General features: G+C 30.5%; 1 protein-coding gene across 1 annotated transcript in view; it reads left to right on the forward strand.

Moving 5' to 3' along the window:
* The window catches only part of LOC145326251 (prolyl 4-hydroxylase subunit alpha-1-like), a 50,211-nt gene that overhangs the window by 12,383 nt on the left and 20,133 nt on the right, over window positions 1–17,695 (forward strand). Inside the window, exons 6-13 of the mRNA XM_080169456.1 lie at window positions 1,738–1,806; window positions 2,359–2,431; window positions 2,825–2,892; window positions 3,446–3,501; window positions 7,426–7,496; window positions 8,703–8,787; window positions 15,484–15,520; window positions 16,487–16,527. Coding sequence (XP_080025582.1) covers window positions 1,738–1,806; window positions 2,359–2,431; window positions 2,825–2,892; window positions 3,446–3,501; window positions 7,426–7,496; window positions 8,703–8,787; window positions 15,484–15,520; window positions 16,487–16,527 — 500 coding nt within the window. The remainder of the gene's footprint in view (window positions 1–1,737; window positions 1,807–2,358; window positions 2,432–2,824; window positions 2,893–3,445; window positions 3,502–7,425; window positions 7,497–8,702; window positions 8,788–15,483; window positions 15,521–16,486; window positions 16,528–17,695) is intronic.

The raw sequence follows: 17,695 nt of genomic DNA on the forward strand, positions 1-17,695 counted from the left end.
TGTAAAGAAGTAGAAGCTACTAAAAGAGGCGGCACAGATTATGACGTCAAAAAAATTAACCAATGAGAGGCCAGTATACACTGTAATTGACCAATGGTAATATTTATAGTTTCCTCTTATTGGTTATTTTTTTGACGTCATAATCTAAGCGCCACTTTTACTAGCTTCAAAGAAGTAAGGTATCTTTATTTGTTTGTTAATATCTCCCCAACCAAAGAACCGATAGAGTTCTCCAATTAGGGAAGCTTCCTATATATAACAAGGGACAGTTTTAATCTACCTTATCACTAAATGATTAGGGTGCAGCCACAAGTACCTAAATGTAATAATCAAATTCTAACTTCTTCACTTCCTATCTCTAGCTAATCAATTAAAGAACTAAACGTTAAGTAGCAGGTTTACCAGATAAACCTTATCCTAATAAATAAGGTGGTAAGGTTTTTTTTTGTCTAGGCTTAAGATCTAGGCTTTCGCGTCATACCAAAGACGTTAAAAATGGTGCCTACCTGCTCTGTTCGGCACAGGACATCAAATAGTTAGAGTAGGGGGAATGCCTTGGCCCCAAACAGGCGCAACTCATTACCATGCACAGTTAGGATCTCCAAACAAAGATCGTGCAATCAAAGGGTTGGTTGTCTGTAATGTAATATACCACGGGTATGAGGTGAAGGACCAAGAGTCTGGCCTTGAGTTGACAAGTTGACTGTTCAGTCCAGGTGCAACTCCCCCACACGACATTAACATTAACAAGATCTTAATAACTACTGAACTGATTGGGTTCTCTATTTTAAGTAAGCTTCTCATAGGTCCTGTTCAATTTCATATTTATACAAATCTATGTTTAAGCTATTTTTCTAGCTCCATTCTGCTCATTTGAATACAGAGCACTTTGATGATAGGGGAGCAACCACTAGTTGTTGATATTACATCAACATAAGAAACTAGACCTAGGTTCATTATTAGAATTGGGTTATATAGGGTATATAAAGGATTTTATGTAGTTTTGCCGTATAAGGAGTTTTTAGCCAAATTAAACCTTATTTTAATAATGTTAGCCATAACAACTTTTGTTGAATGAAAATGGTTATATCCAAAAAAGATATATTTTCTTTAATTGCCATATCGTTGCCCATAGTTGCGTACTCTTTCTTCAGAAATTGATAAATTGAGTAAAGACAAATATATTTTATATTTTCAGAAGCTTAGCTACTTACAATTTCAATAAGTTTGAACTACATAGATAAGCTTTATTTCATCACTAATTCTTATTTTTTACTTAAAAATTATAAAAAAAAAGGATGTTCTCCTCCAAGTGCTTAGTGAAGTACAGAAAACCCCCCCACCCCTTATTTATAGATTTAAAATAAGGGGCAGATTAGGTTAGGTCATATTGGGTACAATAGAACACAAAGGTTAGAGACCTCAAAATATTAGAAATGATGAAAAAACCTCTTTCTTTTATAAATATAATCAAGGGTGGTTGGCGGTGGGGTGGGGGTTGTGTGTTTGCAATATTAGGAAAAGCAACAAAAAAAAACCTTATACGTTATTTAGGATCCTTAAGATATTCTGAAGCTTATACACATACTGCTAACATCTGTCTAAGTACACATAAACTAAACTAGATTAAATTAGACTTATTAAAGACTATTTGAAATCAAAAATCTCTACCTACTTAAATTTTAATCCTTGTTAATTTAAAAGGCGAGGAAATTAATTATTATTGCTTGATTAAAGGAAGATCTTTTCTAAAAATTATGGACACCTACAAACTTGATATCAATGACGTACTTCAGGGCATATTAGGTAAATTTGATTTATATATATTTCAAATTTTTAAAAAGTTTGTTAAAATCAATAATTACATTGCTTCGAAACCGATTAATATCCAGTGAATTAGAACCATTTCTCAGCCATTCTGAAAAATTATGTATAGCATTGTATTATATCCAGTTTTCTACGGATATAAAAATGTACAATCATTAGATTAAACCTTCTGCATCTCGTTGTTAAAAAACTGTTTTTATCTTATAATTGTATATATCATATTAGCGGTAAGGTGTTTATAATACGATGCGAGAAATAACTATTTTCATACTTTTTTTCTAAAAATTTATATTGTTGCATCTATTTTTAGACTAGGTTAGGTTACTTTAAGTTTAGAGTAGCTTAGCAGTGTAGGATCTCCCTACATAGGAAAACAAATAAATCACATGATAGGGATGCCTTTTGTCATGATATAACAAAGGGAGTTATAGAGTATCTTCGCTAGTAATAAGAAACCTAAATAGTTAATTATTTTGGTAAATAAACTTACATTTTTATAAAAGTTCTATTACTCTTTTAATTTTTTATTAGGAGAAAAACAGACTTCAGCTACACTGGGTGATTCAGACTTACTTTATCTTGGAAAGCTGGCTAATATAAACAGGTTTGAATCTAAACAGTTTTTAAAAATTATATGAAAGCTCTTTATAGTGACTAAAAAAATCTTTAGCCAAAGTATCTTGAATTACATCATATTAGAAAAAAAATCCATTACTCTAATGTGACCTCATTCTGGAGTATTTGGCCAAAAGTTTTTTTAATTTATCCCCTTTTTAGAGGCATAAAAGACTTCGATTATAGGGTCATTTTTAGAAGAGAAGCTCTTCTACAAATAACTCTGATTTCTATGTCTGTCGGTTATGTAGCATTTATTTTCTCAAATTATTGAAAAACAGCCAATTATTCTGTACGAGTGACTAACATTTGAATCCGCGGATAATAGTCACAGAAATTTATTAAATTTGAAGTAGCAACGTAATTTTTTATGATATTTCAGTATGACAGATGTCTCTATGTTGGCACTTAACTATTTGGTTGATAAAAATTCTACAATTTCAGAAAAAGGTAGGAATCTAAGAGGTAGAAAGACAGATAGCAAGATAGATAGATATGCTAATAAGTAGATAGACAGGCAAACTGGCCCATGGATAGACATATAGACACATTAACAAACAACAAACAGTGAGAAATATTAACCAGAAATATTAATTAATTGAGATCGGCTGTAACCAACAAATAATTTAACTAAGAAAAATTCACAAAATTTTAACGTGATTTAAAGCAAATTTTAGGAGCAACGCTTAGTTGTAAAGACGATTTTTTATCTGCCCCCCCCCCCCCCTCCACTCCACCCCAAAAAATATTATTATAGATATTTCGATTTTTCCTAAACCTTATTCCTGGAACGAGATAGAGACCGACAGACAAACACCTGAACAAATTGGGTTGAAGGACAAACAGACAAAGAGCTTGCCATTCAGTTGTAGTGGAACAGACGAGAAGATATAAATACAGAAAAATAGACTGACCCTCATATTGGCTGACAGATAAGATATAAAAAAGATTGACAGACAGACAGAATAAAAAGTATTTGATGTAAAATTTTGTTTATGTTTAGAGAAGAACGAAGCCGAGGGTCTGATTAGAATACAAAATGTTAGAAAGAAATTTCAGGTAAACTAGAACACTTGCCAGCTTTTAACAAGTATGGGTTAGGTCCATACTTTATGGGAATTCTTACAAATTTTTCTATTAGGCTTTTATTCTAGTACTCTTTTAAATCAAACATAGCAGTAGTACACTATTTCATGCAATTAATAGTTGAATTTCTTAGGATAAAGCTATCGTTCAATATTATATGTTATCCGAAAAATGTGTCGCTCTTATTATTGGAATTAATCTTAAGTTGGACGGATATTTGTAACAGACAGCCCATCTAGAGTAATAAATCTATTGCCGTGGTTTGACAATAATAAGGAGTAACTCAAAAAAAACATAGAGTTTGCTTCTAAACTTTTTAATACAGTATATCCTATTGTACAAAGTAGTAAGGGTATTTTGTCTGAAGCTTACGATCTTGAAAATTTTTGGGTTGTATTTTTTTTAGGAAATATTTTTAATATCGTGGGGTGGTTTTTGGATGTTTTCCTGAACTCTCTCGCCTTCTCCTAGTGGTTTGGAGTGAGGCATCTAGTAATAGTATATACCGTTAAAATAATTAAATGTTATATAAAATGTATACCTGTTTATCGAACAAAATAAAATTGCTTGCCGAAGCGAAGCAATGCTAAAATAGTACAATAACATTGAAATGAATATTTTAGCATGAAGTTATTATTTCATTTTTTTAAACATTACACTTCAAATGATAATAAAAGATTAATAACTCGTAAAATTTTTTGTAATTTTGTTAAGAAATATAGCATTATTTTATTTTAGCAGACATACATACTTCTAATTATGGAGTAGGACAGATACTTTGAAATTTGGCTAAATATTTTAGGCTGGGTTTTATTTTCAAATGCATTATTCATAGAGTGAATCCGGTGCTTTCCCGTAAAATGACAAGTGGACCAAAGACTACAACCCCCTCCCTTCTCACTCTTCTTTCTTAATGTGATCGGTATGATCGACCCTTTATGGTAGATTCCAATATTCCAAGTGTTGCAGATAAAAGAACATTTTATTTCACGAACTTTGTTTCGAAGACCTAACATATCAAATAAAATGCCCTTTTATGCCCCTGAAGTTGCACATTTGACTTAAACAAGATGCTGTGAGTATTGGTTTAAAAAATATGACGTAACAAAAAAAATTAGCCAATGAGAGGCCGTTATTGACCAGTGGCGGCATGCGTAGTGGACTCTCATTGGCTATTTTTTTTTGTTACGTCATATTTTTTAAACCAATACTCACAGCATCCTTAAACAACAATAAGTTCAATATTTAGAATAGGTATTTCATTATTTGGGCCGAGATTCGAGCCATTTACCTCATCCATCACACCCTTTTTTTCCATTTCCAATTTGTTGGAAATTGTGTAGAATTCTTTTCACACCCTAACACACCGCATATTTAAATACTTCAAGTACAGTTGAAAATAAATTTCCTACACTATATAGATAAGTATCAGGATGTCTGTCTATCTGTCACGTCTGTTGCATTGTACTATTGTACTGTTGAATTAACTTAGCTTTTCAGGGACGTTCCTTATTGTTGGTTTGTTTTTGCTTCTTGATTGACCATAAACTGATTTTCAAATTCAAATTTTGTGTTTAGTTACTTATGGACAAAATAGGGGGTATAGTCCCTTCCGTGGCAACGTCTCTTAATGGGCGTTTTGTAGTATTTTCACAGGTGCTTTTTCCCAATTTTTAGCCACTGCGGGGGGCTCTAACCTTGCAGGGCTTATTAACTAAACCTGCAGGGCAATTACCAAACCCAACTTAACCTATAAAACTACTCTAAAAATATGACGAAACGCCCCTTAAGAGGCGTTGCCACGAAAGAGACTATACCCCAAAATTATTCCTGTAAGCTAAACTAAAGTTAGACTTGAAATTATTGTAGTTACTGCATAATCATATGCAATTAAATTCAATTAAAAAGTATTTATGATCTCATAAGTTATAATAAAATGGATGTAGAATAAACGTGGATATTATGACAGGAGAAAATTTCTCGTCAGTTTTGGTTGCAATATCCCCTTGCATTAATTGGTCGTGCCGTTTGTCCAGGAGGAGGGAAGGGGATGGAGTAAAGGAGGGGGATGGAGGTGATCGTTATTATAGCCCGCTACAGAGTTCACTTTATAATAGAATATGAAAATCTGGTGTAAAATCCAAGTAATAATAAATCCATTATGATAATATGCATAAGTTAAATGATCATTGTGTGCACTTTTGGCAACCATATTCTCTGGGGAAGATTCAAAACGGCAGAAATAATAATTATTTTATAGCGAAGATGCTCTGTTAAAGTGATAATGTCCTTCTGCAAATTGTTTACAGCTGCTCTCTATAAGATTATCCTACTTTCGCAAGTTTCTATCAATATACTAAAAACTTTGGGTCCTTTTATTGAAATTTGGTTGTTTGATTTTTAACTGTTGTTTTTTCAAATTTTCAACTAATAATTTTGATATAAAGCTAGAAGTATACCAAAAGTAAGAACTTTTGGGGTACCTTTTGATGATATTCAATTCTAAGACTTTTCCCTTGTACATTAAGATTAAAGAAACTACTGAAGAATTATTTTAGGTTTACTCCTGTATTTTAGAAATAATACTGATGATTAAAATTAGTTGTTTTGAAAGAAGGCCAGTTTCTTTACATGAAATTTAAATTCTAGTTTATATTTGGCAGGATATCTATACATGAATATATTTCTAAATACAGCAATATTAAAACCAATACCATACATATTCAAACATATAGTGACCATAAACACCATTGGTTTTATTTTTTAGACGTAAAATATATTGAAAAGTATTTATATATCTGAGGTGGGTTCTTAAAAAATCTAGCATCGCTAAATCGGCTATGGTATCCAGATCACAAAATTTTATTTTGTTCAAATTTATCTATATATTCAAATACAAATGTCCTAAAATCATAGAAGGGTTATTATTAAGATTTTATTTAATTTTTGTAGATTTTTTATGTTATTTAATAAAAACAATCATGGTAAGGCAGCGATTCAGCGAACCTATTTTTTTACAGTCACCTCTGTATAGTTTTAGTATGTTTGTAAGTCTGTTAATATATATAAAATTTTATTCAGTAAATATTAAGAAAATTAGACCAAATATACCCATAAAGTAAGATAACAAAAAATGCTAATTTTTAAATCTAAAAATAATTGAGATACAGAAGCAGAAATTTTTGTTCTCTCTCAAAATAAATAACCTTATTATAATATTGACAAACAGATATTTATAAAGGAGATGCTAAAAATTTAGAAGAAATTCAGCCAGATATTGATAATTGTTGTTGACTAAGTTACAGTTTCCCTATGTAAAGAAAAAAGCATTTCATTGAGACAGACAGACAACGGTGTGCTTAAGACTGGATATTTAATTGTTATATGAATCTTCTACAACATTATTTAGCAGTGAGGCAAATCACATTTTCAATATGGCATCAAATGACTCCTATAGCATTACGGACAAGCAATAAATATTCGATTCTCGTAGATCAAGAAATATTCACATAATTAATTAGTTGTCTATCTTTTATCGAAGTTTAAAAAACTATAAAAGTACGGACAGGTGGACAACGTTAGTTATTGAGTAGACTTTTCAAATTTTAGAATATGTATATCAATTTGTAAACTTTGATTACTTATTATTAATAGTATTCTCATTTCTCTATAGAATTTCAAAACTAATATAGGTTTACTTAAATTTAAACTTACATTATTTGATTTAAAGTTTATTAGGTTTTAATTTTATATTCATAAATTTAAAAAAAATCATTTGGTTTATTCACTCGTACGTTTTAGAGATGAATTATTTATATCTATTATATTATATCTAATTGTTACAAGAATCTTCTTTAAAAATATGCTATTAGAAATTAATTTGAATTAAAATTTTAGGAGAAAGAGAAACGAGCTTATGAAGCAGAGAGGATGGAGAATGGATACATACTTGGAAATGTTCCACCAAGGTACAATCATTTTTTTCTAGTTTGAATCTACTCTATAATTTACTTTGTCTGTCTGTCTGTCTGTCTGTCGGTAAGTCAGTTCATTATGTTTTGGAGTAAATGTGATTTTCTCGGATGCTATTTAAAGCTGAACTATTACAAAGGTTGCTTTTTACTTTGTCTGTAAGTAAGGCTACAAAAGACTTTTCTTGAGTAATATGTAAGGGACCTTTCTAAACTTAATTTCAATTTTTATATATAACAATTGAACATTAGCTCTTTTATTAACTTTGTCCATTTATCTATTCATGATATTTTTGTTCTTTGCTACATATGGATGTAGTTTTAACTTTGATGTCTGCAATGTCTATGGCTTTTTGATTGTAAAATTTACTCAACCAATTTTACTTTTAAAATAGTGATTTCTTTGGACGATTTGTCACGTTTTAATATAAATTATAATAATAACGATTCATTTCCTAAGTCTAAAAAATCATTCTTTTGAAATAACTAACTTTTTCTGTAATACAATAAATATATTATTAAGAATAAAAATGCTCCTATGGGAATTGATATTGTTCTTAAGAATCATTTTATGAATGCGTAAATCATTTAACAAGAATTATATTAACAAAGTTTTAACAATATATAACTTAGCATATTATGCCATTCAAGGACGTTCAAGAGGGGGGGGGGGGAAGGGGGTAACGGAGTGATTACCCCCCCCCCCCAAACGAATTTGAGGGTGCTATTTTTCATTTTAACCCCCCCCCCCTCCCATTTAAAATTTACCCCTAACTTGGAGGTGCTGTAGGCACCCCCAACCATTTGGGAGGGGGTATTTACCCCCCACCCCCAAATAAAAAAGCTTGGACGCCCTTGATATCATTAGGGGCAGATATAAAGATATTTTTATTATTTATTTTATATACATACGGACATTGGGGAAAACGTTTAGTGCTTGTGAAGTTTGATTTATTATTAATTTCTCACAGTTAATTTGACCGCCTCTCCTAATTCTTTATTTGGTTTTGAAAGAGTAAAGATAAATACTTTTTTCATTTATTTATGTTGTTGTTTACTATTACAGATGCAATTGATAATAAAGATTTTTTCTTTGAAAAATATTTCGATATGAATTTAAATGTTATGTTTGAGATAGATTTACAACTGTTGAAAGTCATTAAAAAATTATTATATCTCTTTCTTAATTTATTCCAATTTTAGGTCTAATAACCCTGCAGACGCACTATCCGAAGACGACGACATTAACTACAAAGCTCTCTGCCGCGGCGAAACTCTTCTGGGAGAGGTAAATTATATCTGCCGCAACTTTTAAAAATTAATAGAGTAGTTAATCAAATAAGATCTGTATTAAAGTCACTAAACAAACCTGTGTTGATGTCTATAGTGCTCTAGCAAAATGGGGATAGATGTCACTGCGTTTGGCTTACCTGTTCCATTGACATCATAGTACAGGGAAAGAGAAAGGGAAGTGGTAAAGAAACCCCCTAGAAAAGAGATGGGGTCGAAAATAGAATAGGCAAGTCAAAAGTGGTGTAATCCTTAGAGAAATCATCATTTTATAAATGGCCTTCAATAATAGCTATTGGTGAAAGAACAAGTAGATTCTGTTTTATCATGTTTATGTTTTTTACTTTTATGCTTCGCTACTTATAGACATTATCATCCTTGATTTAAACATGCGTCTAAATACTCTATCTTATATTTTCTTTGCTGTCTAAGCTTATATCTCATTATTTCTGTAGGTTTGACATAGAAATAGCATTTGATATTGTTTTCTAAAGAACAAATAATAATTTAATGTCATATTATTAAAGTAAAAGAATAAAGAGGGGCAGGGGTTAACTGAATGTATATTCACGGGCTGGGGACCCTATGCCGACTTTTCATTGGGTTTCATCAGCCAATAGTGTTGGAAATATTAACACATATTTAAACTACAAAAGAGCAGAAAGCAATTTGATGAAAAAGGTCCCCAACACTAGAACCATGTAGTTGTCTGGGTTATAAATCTAAACTTATACATTTATTGATATTGTTTTCCATAAAACAAATGATAATTTGATGTCATAAAACACAAATGTGACTGCAAACTTTTTGATGTCAAATAAATATTATAAACAATATTTATAATTAGATTTAGAGACAATTGTCTGTGCTCTGAAAAAGACAAAACAAATAAGGATTTGTATTTAAAAATGTAGCGAAGCTTATAAACATATTTTTGAGAACAAAATATTTCCATAACAATAATCTAATGTAATCATGATAAAGTATATTTTTATTACGATAATTGCAATATGGCGATTGGGCAATAAATTGATGTACTTTTTATAATTATATTGAACAAATTCAACCCTTCCTTAGAGATAAATTATTAATATAAGTCTTTAGACACTGCTATTTATACAACCCAATCAGTATTTAAGTACACAAAGATTTGAAGCCAATTAATGAAGAATGTGTTTTTAGCACTTTTGAGACTGGTGTATTTTACAGTCCAAAGTCCCCTCCCTCACTAAGAGTTGCCTTCTTTTTAAGGGCGAAGCTTTTCTATAATTAGGGTCCGTCCGATTGATCTCATTTTTGGAAAGCTGATTCTAAACACAACAAAGTACAATATTATAAGCGAGAATCTCTATAATCAAGGGCTAGAACTGTAACAAAAATTTTAAACATTATCCTGTGTTTCGACTTTTATACATTTAAATTCTGATTATTCAGTTCTTACACTCTTCGAGTCTACAAGTGTTAATGTTCGTTTGTCCTATCGTTATAGAGCTTCGCTTTTATGGATGTTGTCATTCTTGTTAAAACTTTAAAAGACAGATATACCAAATCTACAAAAAAAAGTTAAATTTGAGATAAATAAAATGTCAAAAACAGACGGCTGAAATTTATATTTACATTATTGCCTTGTTTTTGCTTTGTAAGCCGTATAAAAGTGCATATCTGTAAAATCTTTTTAAAAAGGTTTTGAATATTATTTTAAATTAACAAAAAATATCTTATCAATTCATATGATTACGGCCCACCACAAATACAAATGTCAGAGGGAAAACTTTCTTACCCTAATGTTTACATTTAGCCAAATGCTCAAATTTATATATTAAAATGGTTGCTTTAGTGATTAGCTAAAATACAGTCAACCTACTGTCATAAACACAGAAATTGACTTTTATAAACACAGACTTGATATCAATTGCTCTGTCATATTCACAGTTTCTTTATTTTTAATTTTCCTATCATTTTATTTAGCAAATTACTTATGAAATATTAACCTGTAAGAAAAGATTAATAAAAGTATCTTTCGTTTTAACTTAAATTACTTATTTGTTGTAAAGCATAAAAGTTTTATAAAACTGCATATATTTATATAGGATGCTTGTAATAATGTAGCACTGGGTTTGGATGCTCAAAAATTATTATTCATATGTTCAAAGTTTACTTTTTTGTTTCATATATTTTCTGTATTTGTTTGCTTTTTAAAACTAGTTTCTTCGGTTCTATCCTCTAGGTGAGTCTGACACTCTACAGGCTTAAATGTACGTTTGTCCAACTCTCTAATTTTAGAGCTTTTCTTTTATGGATGTTGTAATTCTTGTAAAATCTAAATACTTTTCCGTTTTGTAAAGCAATATTTGTTGGTAAAATGCGCCTGTGAAAATCTTCAAAAATAAAATATTCAAGTTTTGAAAGTTTGGCGAGAAACAAAAATTTGTGGCATTGACATGTCATACAAAAGTTTTTTTACCATCTTTTTAAAAGCGAAGTTTTCTACATTTAGGTTCGGTCCGTCTGTCAATAACTATAGTTCAAATTGTTAATTTAGGCATGTTAGAATTGTTCTTTTATTATCAAACTTGAGCACAAGAAGTACTGCAATTAGTTAATATGTTTATAGAAATTGGTGAATTATTACTTGGACGGACATAAGATTTTCGTATACTTTGATAAAGTGATGCTTGTCGCTGGCTAAAATAACGATATCCCCCATCCACCCCCTTTACCCCATCCAGTCCCCTGAACTGAACTGACCAATAAATGATGTCCATATTAGCAAGCTAAATTGATGACAAATTTTCCCCTTTGAATATATCCACATATATTCTATATCCATATTTATAGAGGCGTCTTTAATTGAAGATACTGTATATATTATTTCAAGATTTCCTTTTCAAGAGTAATTGATCCGTGAAATAAGATTGAAAACTGAGCATAGTACTCGATTCAGGGTTAATAAGGGAAAAGACGACACAATGATTTATATACCAACTAGCGGCTACGCCCCTAGAGGCCTCTAGTGGCGCTTGAAATGTTTGGAGTTTTTAAAAATATAATACGTTACTTGCAATGTTACGAAGGAGTCTCTATTAAATTTCTACGATACTTTGCAATGTAACGTAGGTGTCTTTATTCGAGAAGAAAAAATTTCGATTTATTGTGATTTCTCCTGGGAGGGTGGTGGTACCCTCCCCCAAAATAGTTATAAATCTTCCTGGGACCTATGAGAATATACCCTGTTAAGGAGAACCCGATCGGTTCAGCGGTTAGCGAGATCCTTTGGTACAAACATACAAACACACAGACACACAGACAAACAAACATCCTGTTACTTTAGTATAAGGATTAACAAACAAAATTAGTACAATTATTGATTAAAAAGCTTGGACACTGCTAGATTAGAACGGGCCAAGTAATATGGAGTAAAAGCGCCCAACGTTTTTGAGCAATCGAATAAAACTTTTGGTACCAGTTCAATGTACTGTTTAATGTTACCCCTCCCCTCCGTCCATGGAATAACTGCACATTTAAACTGCAGTCAACATAAAATTTTTATTATTGCAAGTTAGGCCGGCTCATTATTTTTGTTTTATTTTAAGAAAGCTACCGCAAAGTAAATAAGGATGACATTATCCATGAATAATAGACTATATAAGTTTGAAGGAATTTTAATTAATATAATAGATTTGAAATCTGCATAAAATTTTAAGGGTTTTTTATTAAATTCGTTTTTTATTTAATTCTTTATTTAACGGCGCAAATACGATTTAAGTTAATTTATTTTGACCAATAGGAAAGCTAGATTGAAACCTACCCGCGCTCTAATTGGTTGAATGATGTACGACACTTAAGCTTCTCCAATCAGAGCGCAGATAGTTTTCAATCCACCAATCACAGATGTCAAAATTAATTAACTTAAATCGTATTTGCGCCTTTAAATAAAGAATTATATAAAAAACGAATTTTATAAAAAAAACCTTAAAATTTTATGCAGATTTCAAATCTATTATATTAATTAAAATTCCTTCAAACTTATATAGTCTAATGAATAATGAGTAGCACAAAAAATACACAAAATATGAATAAGTCTTTTGTAGCATGGCACACGGACCAAGTAAATTAAGTTAAGAATTAAAATTGGTGTCTTTATCATGAGCAAAATTATAGCAAAGGTATTTATGAACCAGTCAGCACCACGTTCATCTCTTCAGATATATCAAGTAAAAGTTATCTTAAAATGTATCTGAAACACAAAACAACACAATTGTAACACAATGAGGCAAGTAAACCGCAATGAAAGATGCAAAATTATACAACAAATCTTTGCCAAGTAATTTAGCCCAATTTTCAATATTAAAAATAACAATTATTATTCCCGTATGGCTTCGAAACTGATTAATATCCGCTGGATTAGAACTGATTGAAGCCATACTGAAAAATCATATCATATAATATCCAATTTTCTACGAATAAAAAAATTACAATGATAATATTAAAACCAGTTATGTTGGCCCGTGCCCTTTGCATCTCGGAGCTTTCAAAACTGGTTTTAATCTTTAAATTGTACATTTTCATACACAGGGAAAGCTGTTGATAATACGATGCGATAAATAATTATTATTGACTTGTAGAATTGTACATATAAAAACCGACCTTAAATAAAATCATAAATAATTCAATAATTTTCACACTACTAACGTTATAAATAAAAAAAATCAAACTAATAATGTTGCAACTAAATGTTTGCATATAGTGTAACTTCATTTGACCCTATATTTATATTAGCAAGACAAGTTAAAATAATAACCCGCCAATAAAAACTAGATTAAAATATGTAAAATACCATTGTGATTCTATAAAGTTTTGCTCGTTTATAAGACTAATACTGACATACCTATCATAGAATGCATTTAATTCTGCATACTATTACATCATATCAGCAAATTATTACAACAGCACAAATGCACTTTGCTTTATTCTAGCATTACCAAAATTCTATCATTTTTTCTATTGTGTATTTTTGCGAATATGTAACACAATACTGATGTTATTATGGGGAAGTATAAGCACACCACCAATCTTTCTGATTGAATACTTCTTCATATCAAAGAACTTATTTCATGGTTAGTTTCAATAAAAAAATATTTCACTTAGTTTTATTTTACTAGAAAATATATTTTCAAATTCACAACTTTAAAGGGTATGAATAACAATGTACATATAATGTATGATTAAAATGTTTTAAAAGAAAATTTGCCAAATTCCTATAAAATGTTTGCTTAAGAGTTCCTTTAAATAAACATAGATATATAGGAATATGTTATGCTTTAGAAATCCTTAACTTCTTGGCTAGCCAACTTCGTGGCCTTATATGTAATTACGAACCAATACAGGTTTTCTGTTATCGCTGATTTGAGGCATTATTATCAGGACAGCGGAAAGTTTCATGGCTGACGTCATAAAAATACGTCTAAAAGGATGAGAGAAGAAGTGAGAAGGAAATCCCTAAAAAAAATGGAATTGACAACAGACGTAATTTTATGACACTTCCTTTTATCCCGTAATATAAGTGTGAAAAGTAACTGAGCTTCTAAAAAAACAAGGATGACACCATCCATAAAAGCGAAGCTCTGAAACGATATGACAGACGAACATTAACTTTTGTTGAGTGTCAGAACTGAATATACAAAATATGAAAATATAAGGTTTGACAAAATTATACGAAAATTTGTTGCAAAACTTCTTAAATACTGAATTCTGTATAAGGACATACTGACATTTTAATACTTGATTTTAGAGATGCTTAGCTCATAATATTGTACCTTATTGTAATAGGAATCAGTAATCAAAAAATCAGATCAATCGGATGGACGTACGGACATTCTGGTAACGATTATAGAGTTGCTACGCTTTCTTAATCGTACCTAACTACTACAGGAAGCACCATGCAAAGTTTGAAATCGATAGTACAATTCTAACATGCCTAAATTAACGAATAAAAACTAACTATCTCTGACGGACGGACCGACCCTAATTATGGAAAAGCTTAGCTTTTAAAAACTGATATTTCCTTCCATGAAAAGTATAAAATATAGAGAAATGTGAAGATGTTTGGATAAGACGAATTATATTTTTATTTCCTCGATTCGTTCACACTACAATATTTTTTTTTGTTGAGGCAAATCCCTTTTATCCCTATTGGAATAAACCTGTTATACCTTTACATTATCCAATTTACTTGGGTTGGGTAGTTTAGAAAGTGCAATGTTTTTTTTTTCAGTATGGCTGTGAAACCGATTATTATCTGCTGGCGCATAATAAACAAAAATCATTAATTAATATCAGTTCAACAAACTAAAATTAATCTTATTTTTTATTTTCCTATTCTCGGAAAGCTGTCTTTAATACTATGCAATAAACAAGTATTGAATGTTATGATAGGAATCAGAGTGTCTTTTATCTCTCTTTATAGTATTGTCATCCTTGATATTTTCTTTATTTACTTAAGTTTTATATCAATTCTTTCAACTTATTTTTGGGGATATTTGTATTATAAAACTGTTTTGAAAGTCTTAATCATTAATAAATTTTCTTTTATGAAGAAGTTCAGCAGATGTATTTAACAAATCCTAAACTGCAGCTACCGGTACAGCTTATCAGTAACCACCAAATTTTCAATTAATTATTTATCTTATTTTAGGATGTGATAGCTGAACTCTTTTGTTACTTCTCTCACAAGGAATAAACTAAATTCAAAAATTCTATGTTTTAAAAAATTAATAATACTTAAAATGAGAATAGTTATTTCTCGCATCGTATTATAAACGGCTTTCCGCGGATATAGAATGGGGTATTCCTGTCCAGTTTTTTGTTTAGGAATGAATATTTCTTACCCGAGGGAATAAATGATGGACCGATTCTCACCCTCGGGTAAGAAATATTCATTCCTAAACAAAAAACTGGAGAGGAATATCATTCTCATTTAAACAAAAAACTCATTTTTTATGCTAAAATGTGGTTTAATTTTGGTTTTTAATTTTCATTTATTTCCCGGCTATGATCATTTATATCCCTGATATCAAGTTTCTTTTAATAATTAATAAAAATTCAAAAATCTTCCAAAAAAATATGAAAATCTTCTAAAAATGACTACCTCCGGGAAATAAATGACTACCTCCGGGAAATAAATGAATATTTACATCCACTATTTAAGGGGTTGTTTATATGGGAATGTACAATTAAGAAATTTAAACTAGTTTTTTTAGTTCCGAGGTGCCAAAGGCACCTGCTAAAAAAACTTTAATCTTATGGATGTACATTTTTATATTCGTAGAAAGCTTGATATAATACGATGTTAGACATAGTTATTTCGTATGGATGAGAACCGGTTCCTATCCACCGGATTCGAATGAATACGAGAAATAAAATTCTATGTTTTATAGATTTTATTTTTTTACATTTTTTCAGCTAAAAGCATTGAGGAGCAAGAAAATATTCTTTTGATATATTATCAAACACGTTTTTAAAGTCAAAAGTATACTAATTAGTACTTTCATATCCCTAAGGTACAAATCAAATGAATTTTTTCAATATAAAGGTCTCACCACATGTGAAAGTTCTTATGATAATTGAAAAAAGCAATAAAAATAAATTTTCATTTCTCGTCTTGAAAAAGTTATTTCATTTTGTTTTGTTATGATTGTAGGGTAATCCGTATCTAATGCTTCAGCCATTGAAAGTAGAGGTAAGATATTTTTTTGTGAATCAAAACTTTTTAATCATTGTAATAAAAATATCCTAGAGGGAGCGAAATAAGAACTGTAAATAATTTTGTCACCCACTCCAAAAAAATTGTTCATGAAATTGTTTTATCATACGCCAACTTAACAGGATATGATTGAATCTTGAAAGGGTTACACAAAGTGTCAGAACTTGTACACCATTAATTTTAATTTTTTGTGCGGTTATGTCAATCTTAGTTTTGTGGTTCATTGTCCAATCCCTGAGAAAATATCAGTTTATTTATAAAATAAATGTTTATCAAGAATTACTTACGGTGACCTCATTCGAGGGATTCAAGAATTTTTTCCATATTTACTTTCTTTTCCTTTAATAAATTTAGCAAGATTTACATGTTTTAGAAAGTAAACAAAGCATTTACAATAAAAATTAATCTAAAACCGCAAATTCAGTTAAATATTTAGCCAACCTAGGTCTTAGAAATTAGAAGAAGGATAAAACACCCCTAAGGAGCGAAGCACAAAATAATTTATAAACAAACGGACAAAGTGTATTTTACAGCAAAATTACAATCAGATAAAAGATCCTGCTATTAAAAACTACTATTGAACTACTTTTGAAATGAATAAATATGGAGGTTGATTTATTAAGAACCCGATCCTAATCTTGAGGATTACGTGGCAGATTCTAACTTGGCACAAAATTAACATTTGGAACATTTTTTGCTACAGAAATACAAAAGTACCAAACATTCTAATTTTCAAGCATGACAAGGGTCACAATATCCAATAGTAGTGTAGCATAGGAGCAAAATAAAATAAGTTATATAAAATCTTTTTTTTTTGCCTGCGGATACGTCACTTGTGGGAGGAGGGGTGATATAAGTTGATCCTCCATTTTAAGTTTTAACGAGAAAAGTAAAAAAATAGTGGGGGGTGGTGTGTATAGGGAAGATTTGTTCTGGTAGGGTTGAGGCTAAAAATAGTTATAAATCTTACCTGGACCAATAAGACGATCAAAAGGATAATCATATCGGTTCTGTGGTCAGCAAGATCTTACGCTACAGACAGAAAGACACATCCTGTTACATTGTCATATGAAGGACACCATTTTTGACAACCATGCTCTACAAATGTATTCAGCTAACGTTTCTTGGTTTATTTTGGTTAGAT

This window comes from Acartia tonsa, chromosome 8 (genome assembly GCF_053477335.1).
Source record: "Acartia tonsa isolate MP-2025a chromosome 8, ASM5347733v1, whole genome shotgun sequence".
Lineage (NCBI taxonomy): Eukaryota > Metazoa > Arthropoda > Copepoda > Calanoida > Acartiidae > Acartia > Acartia tonsa.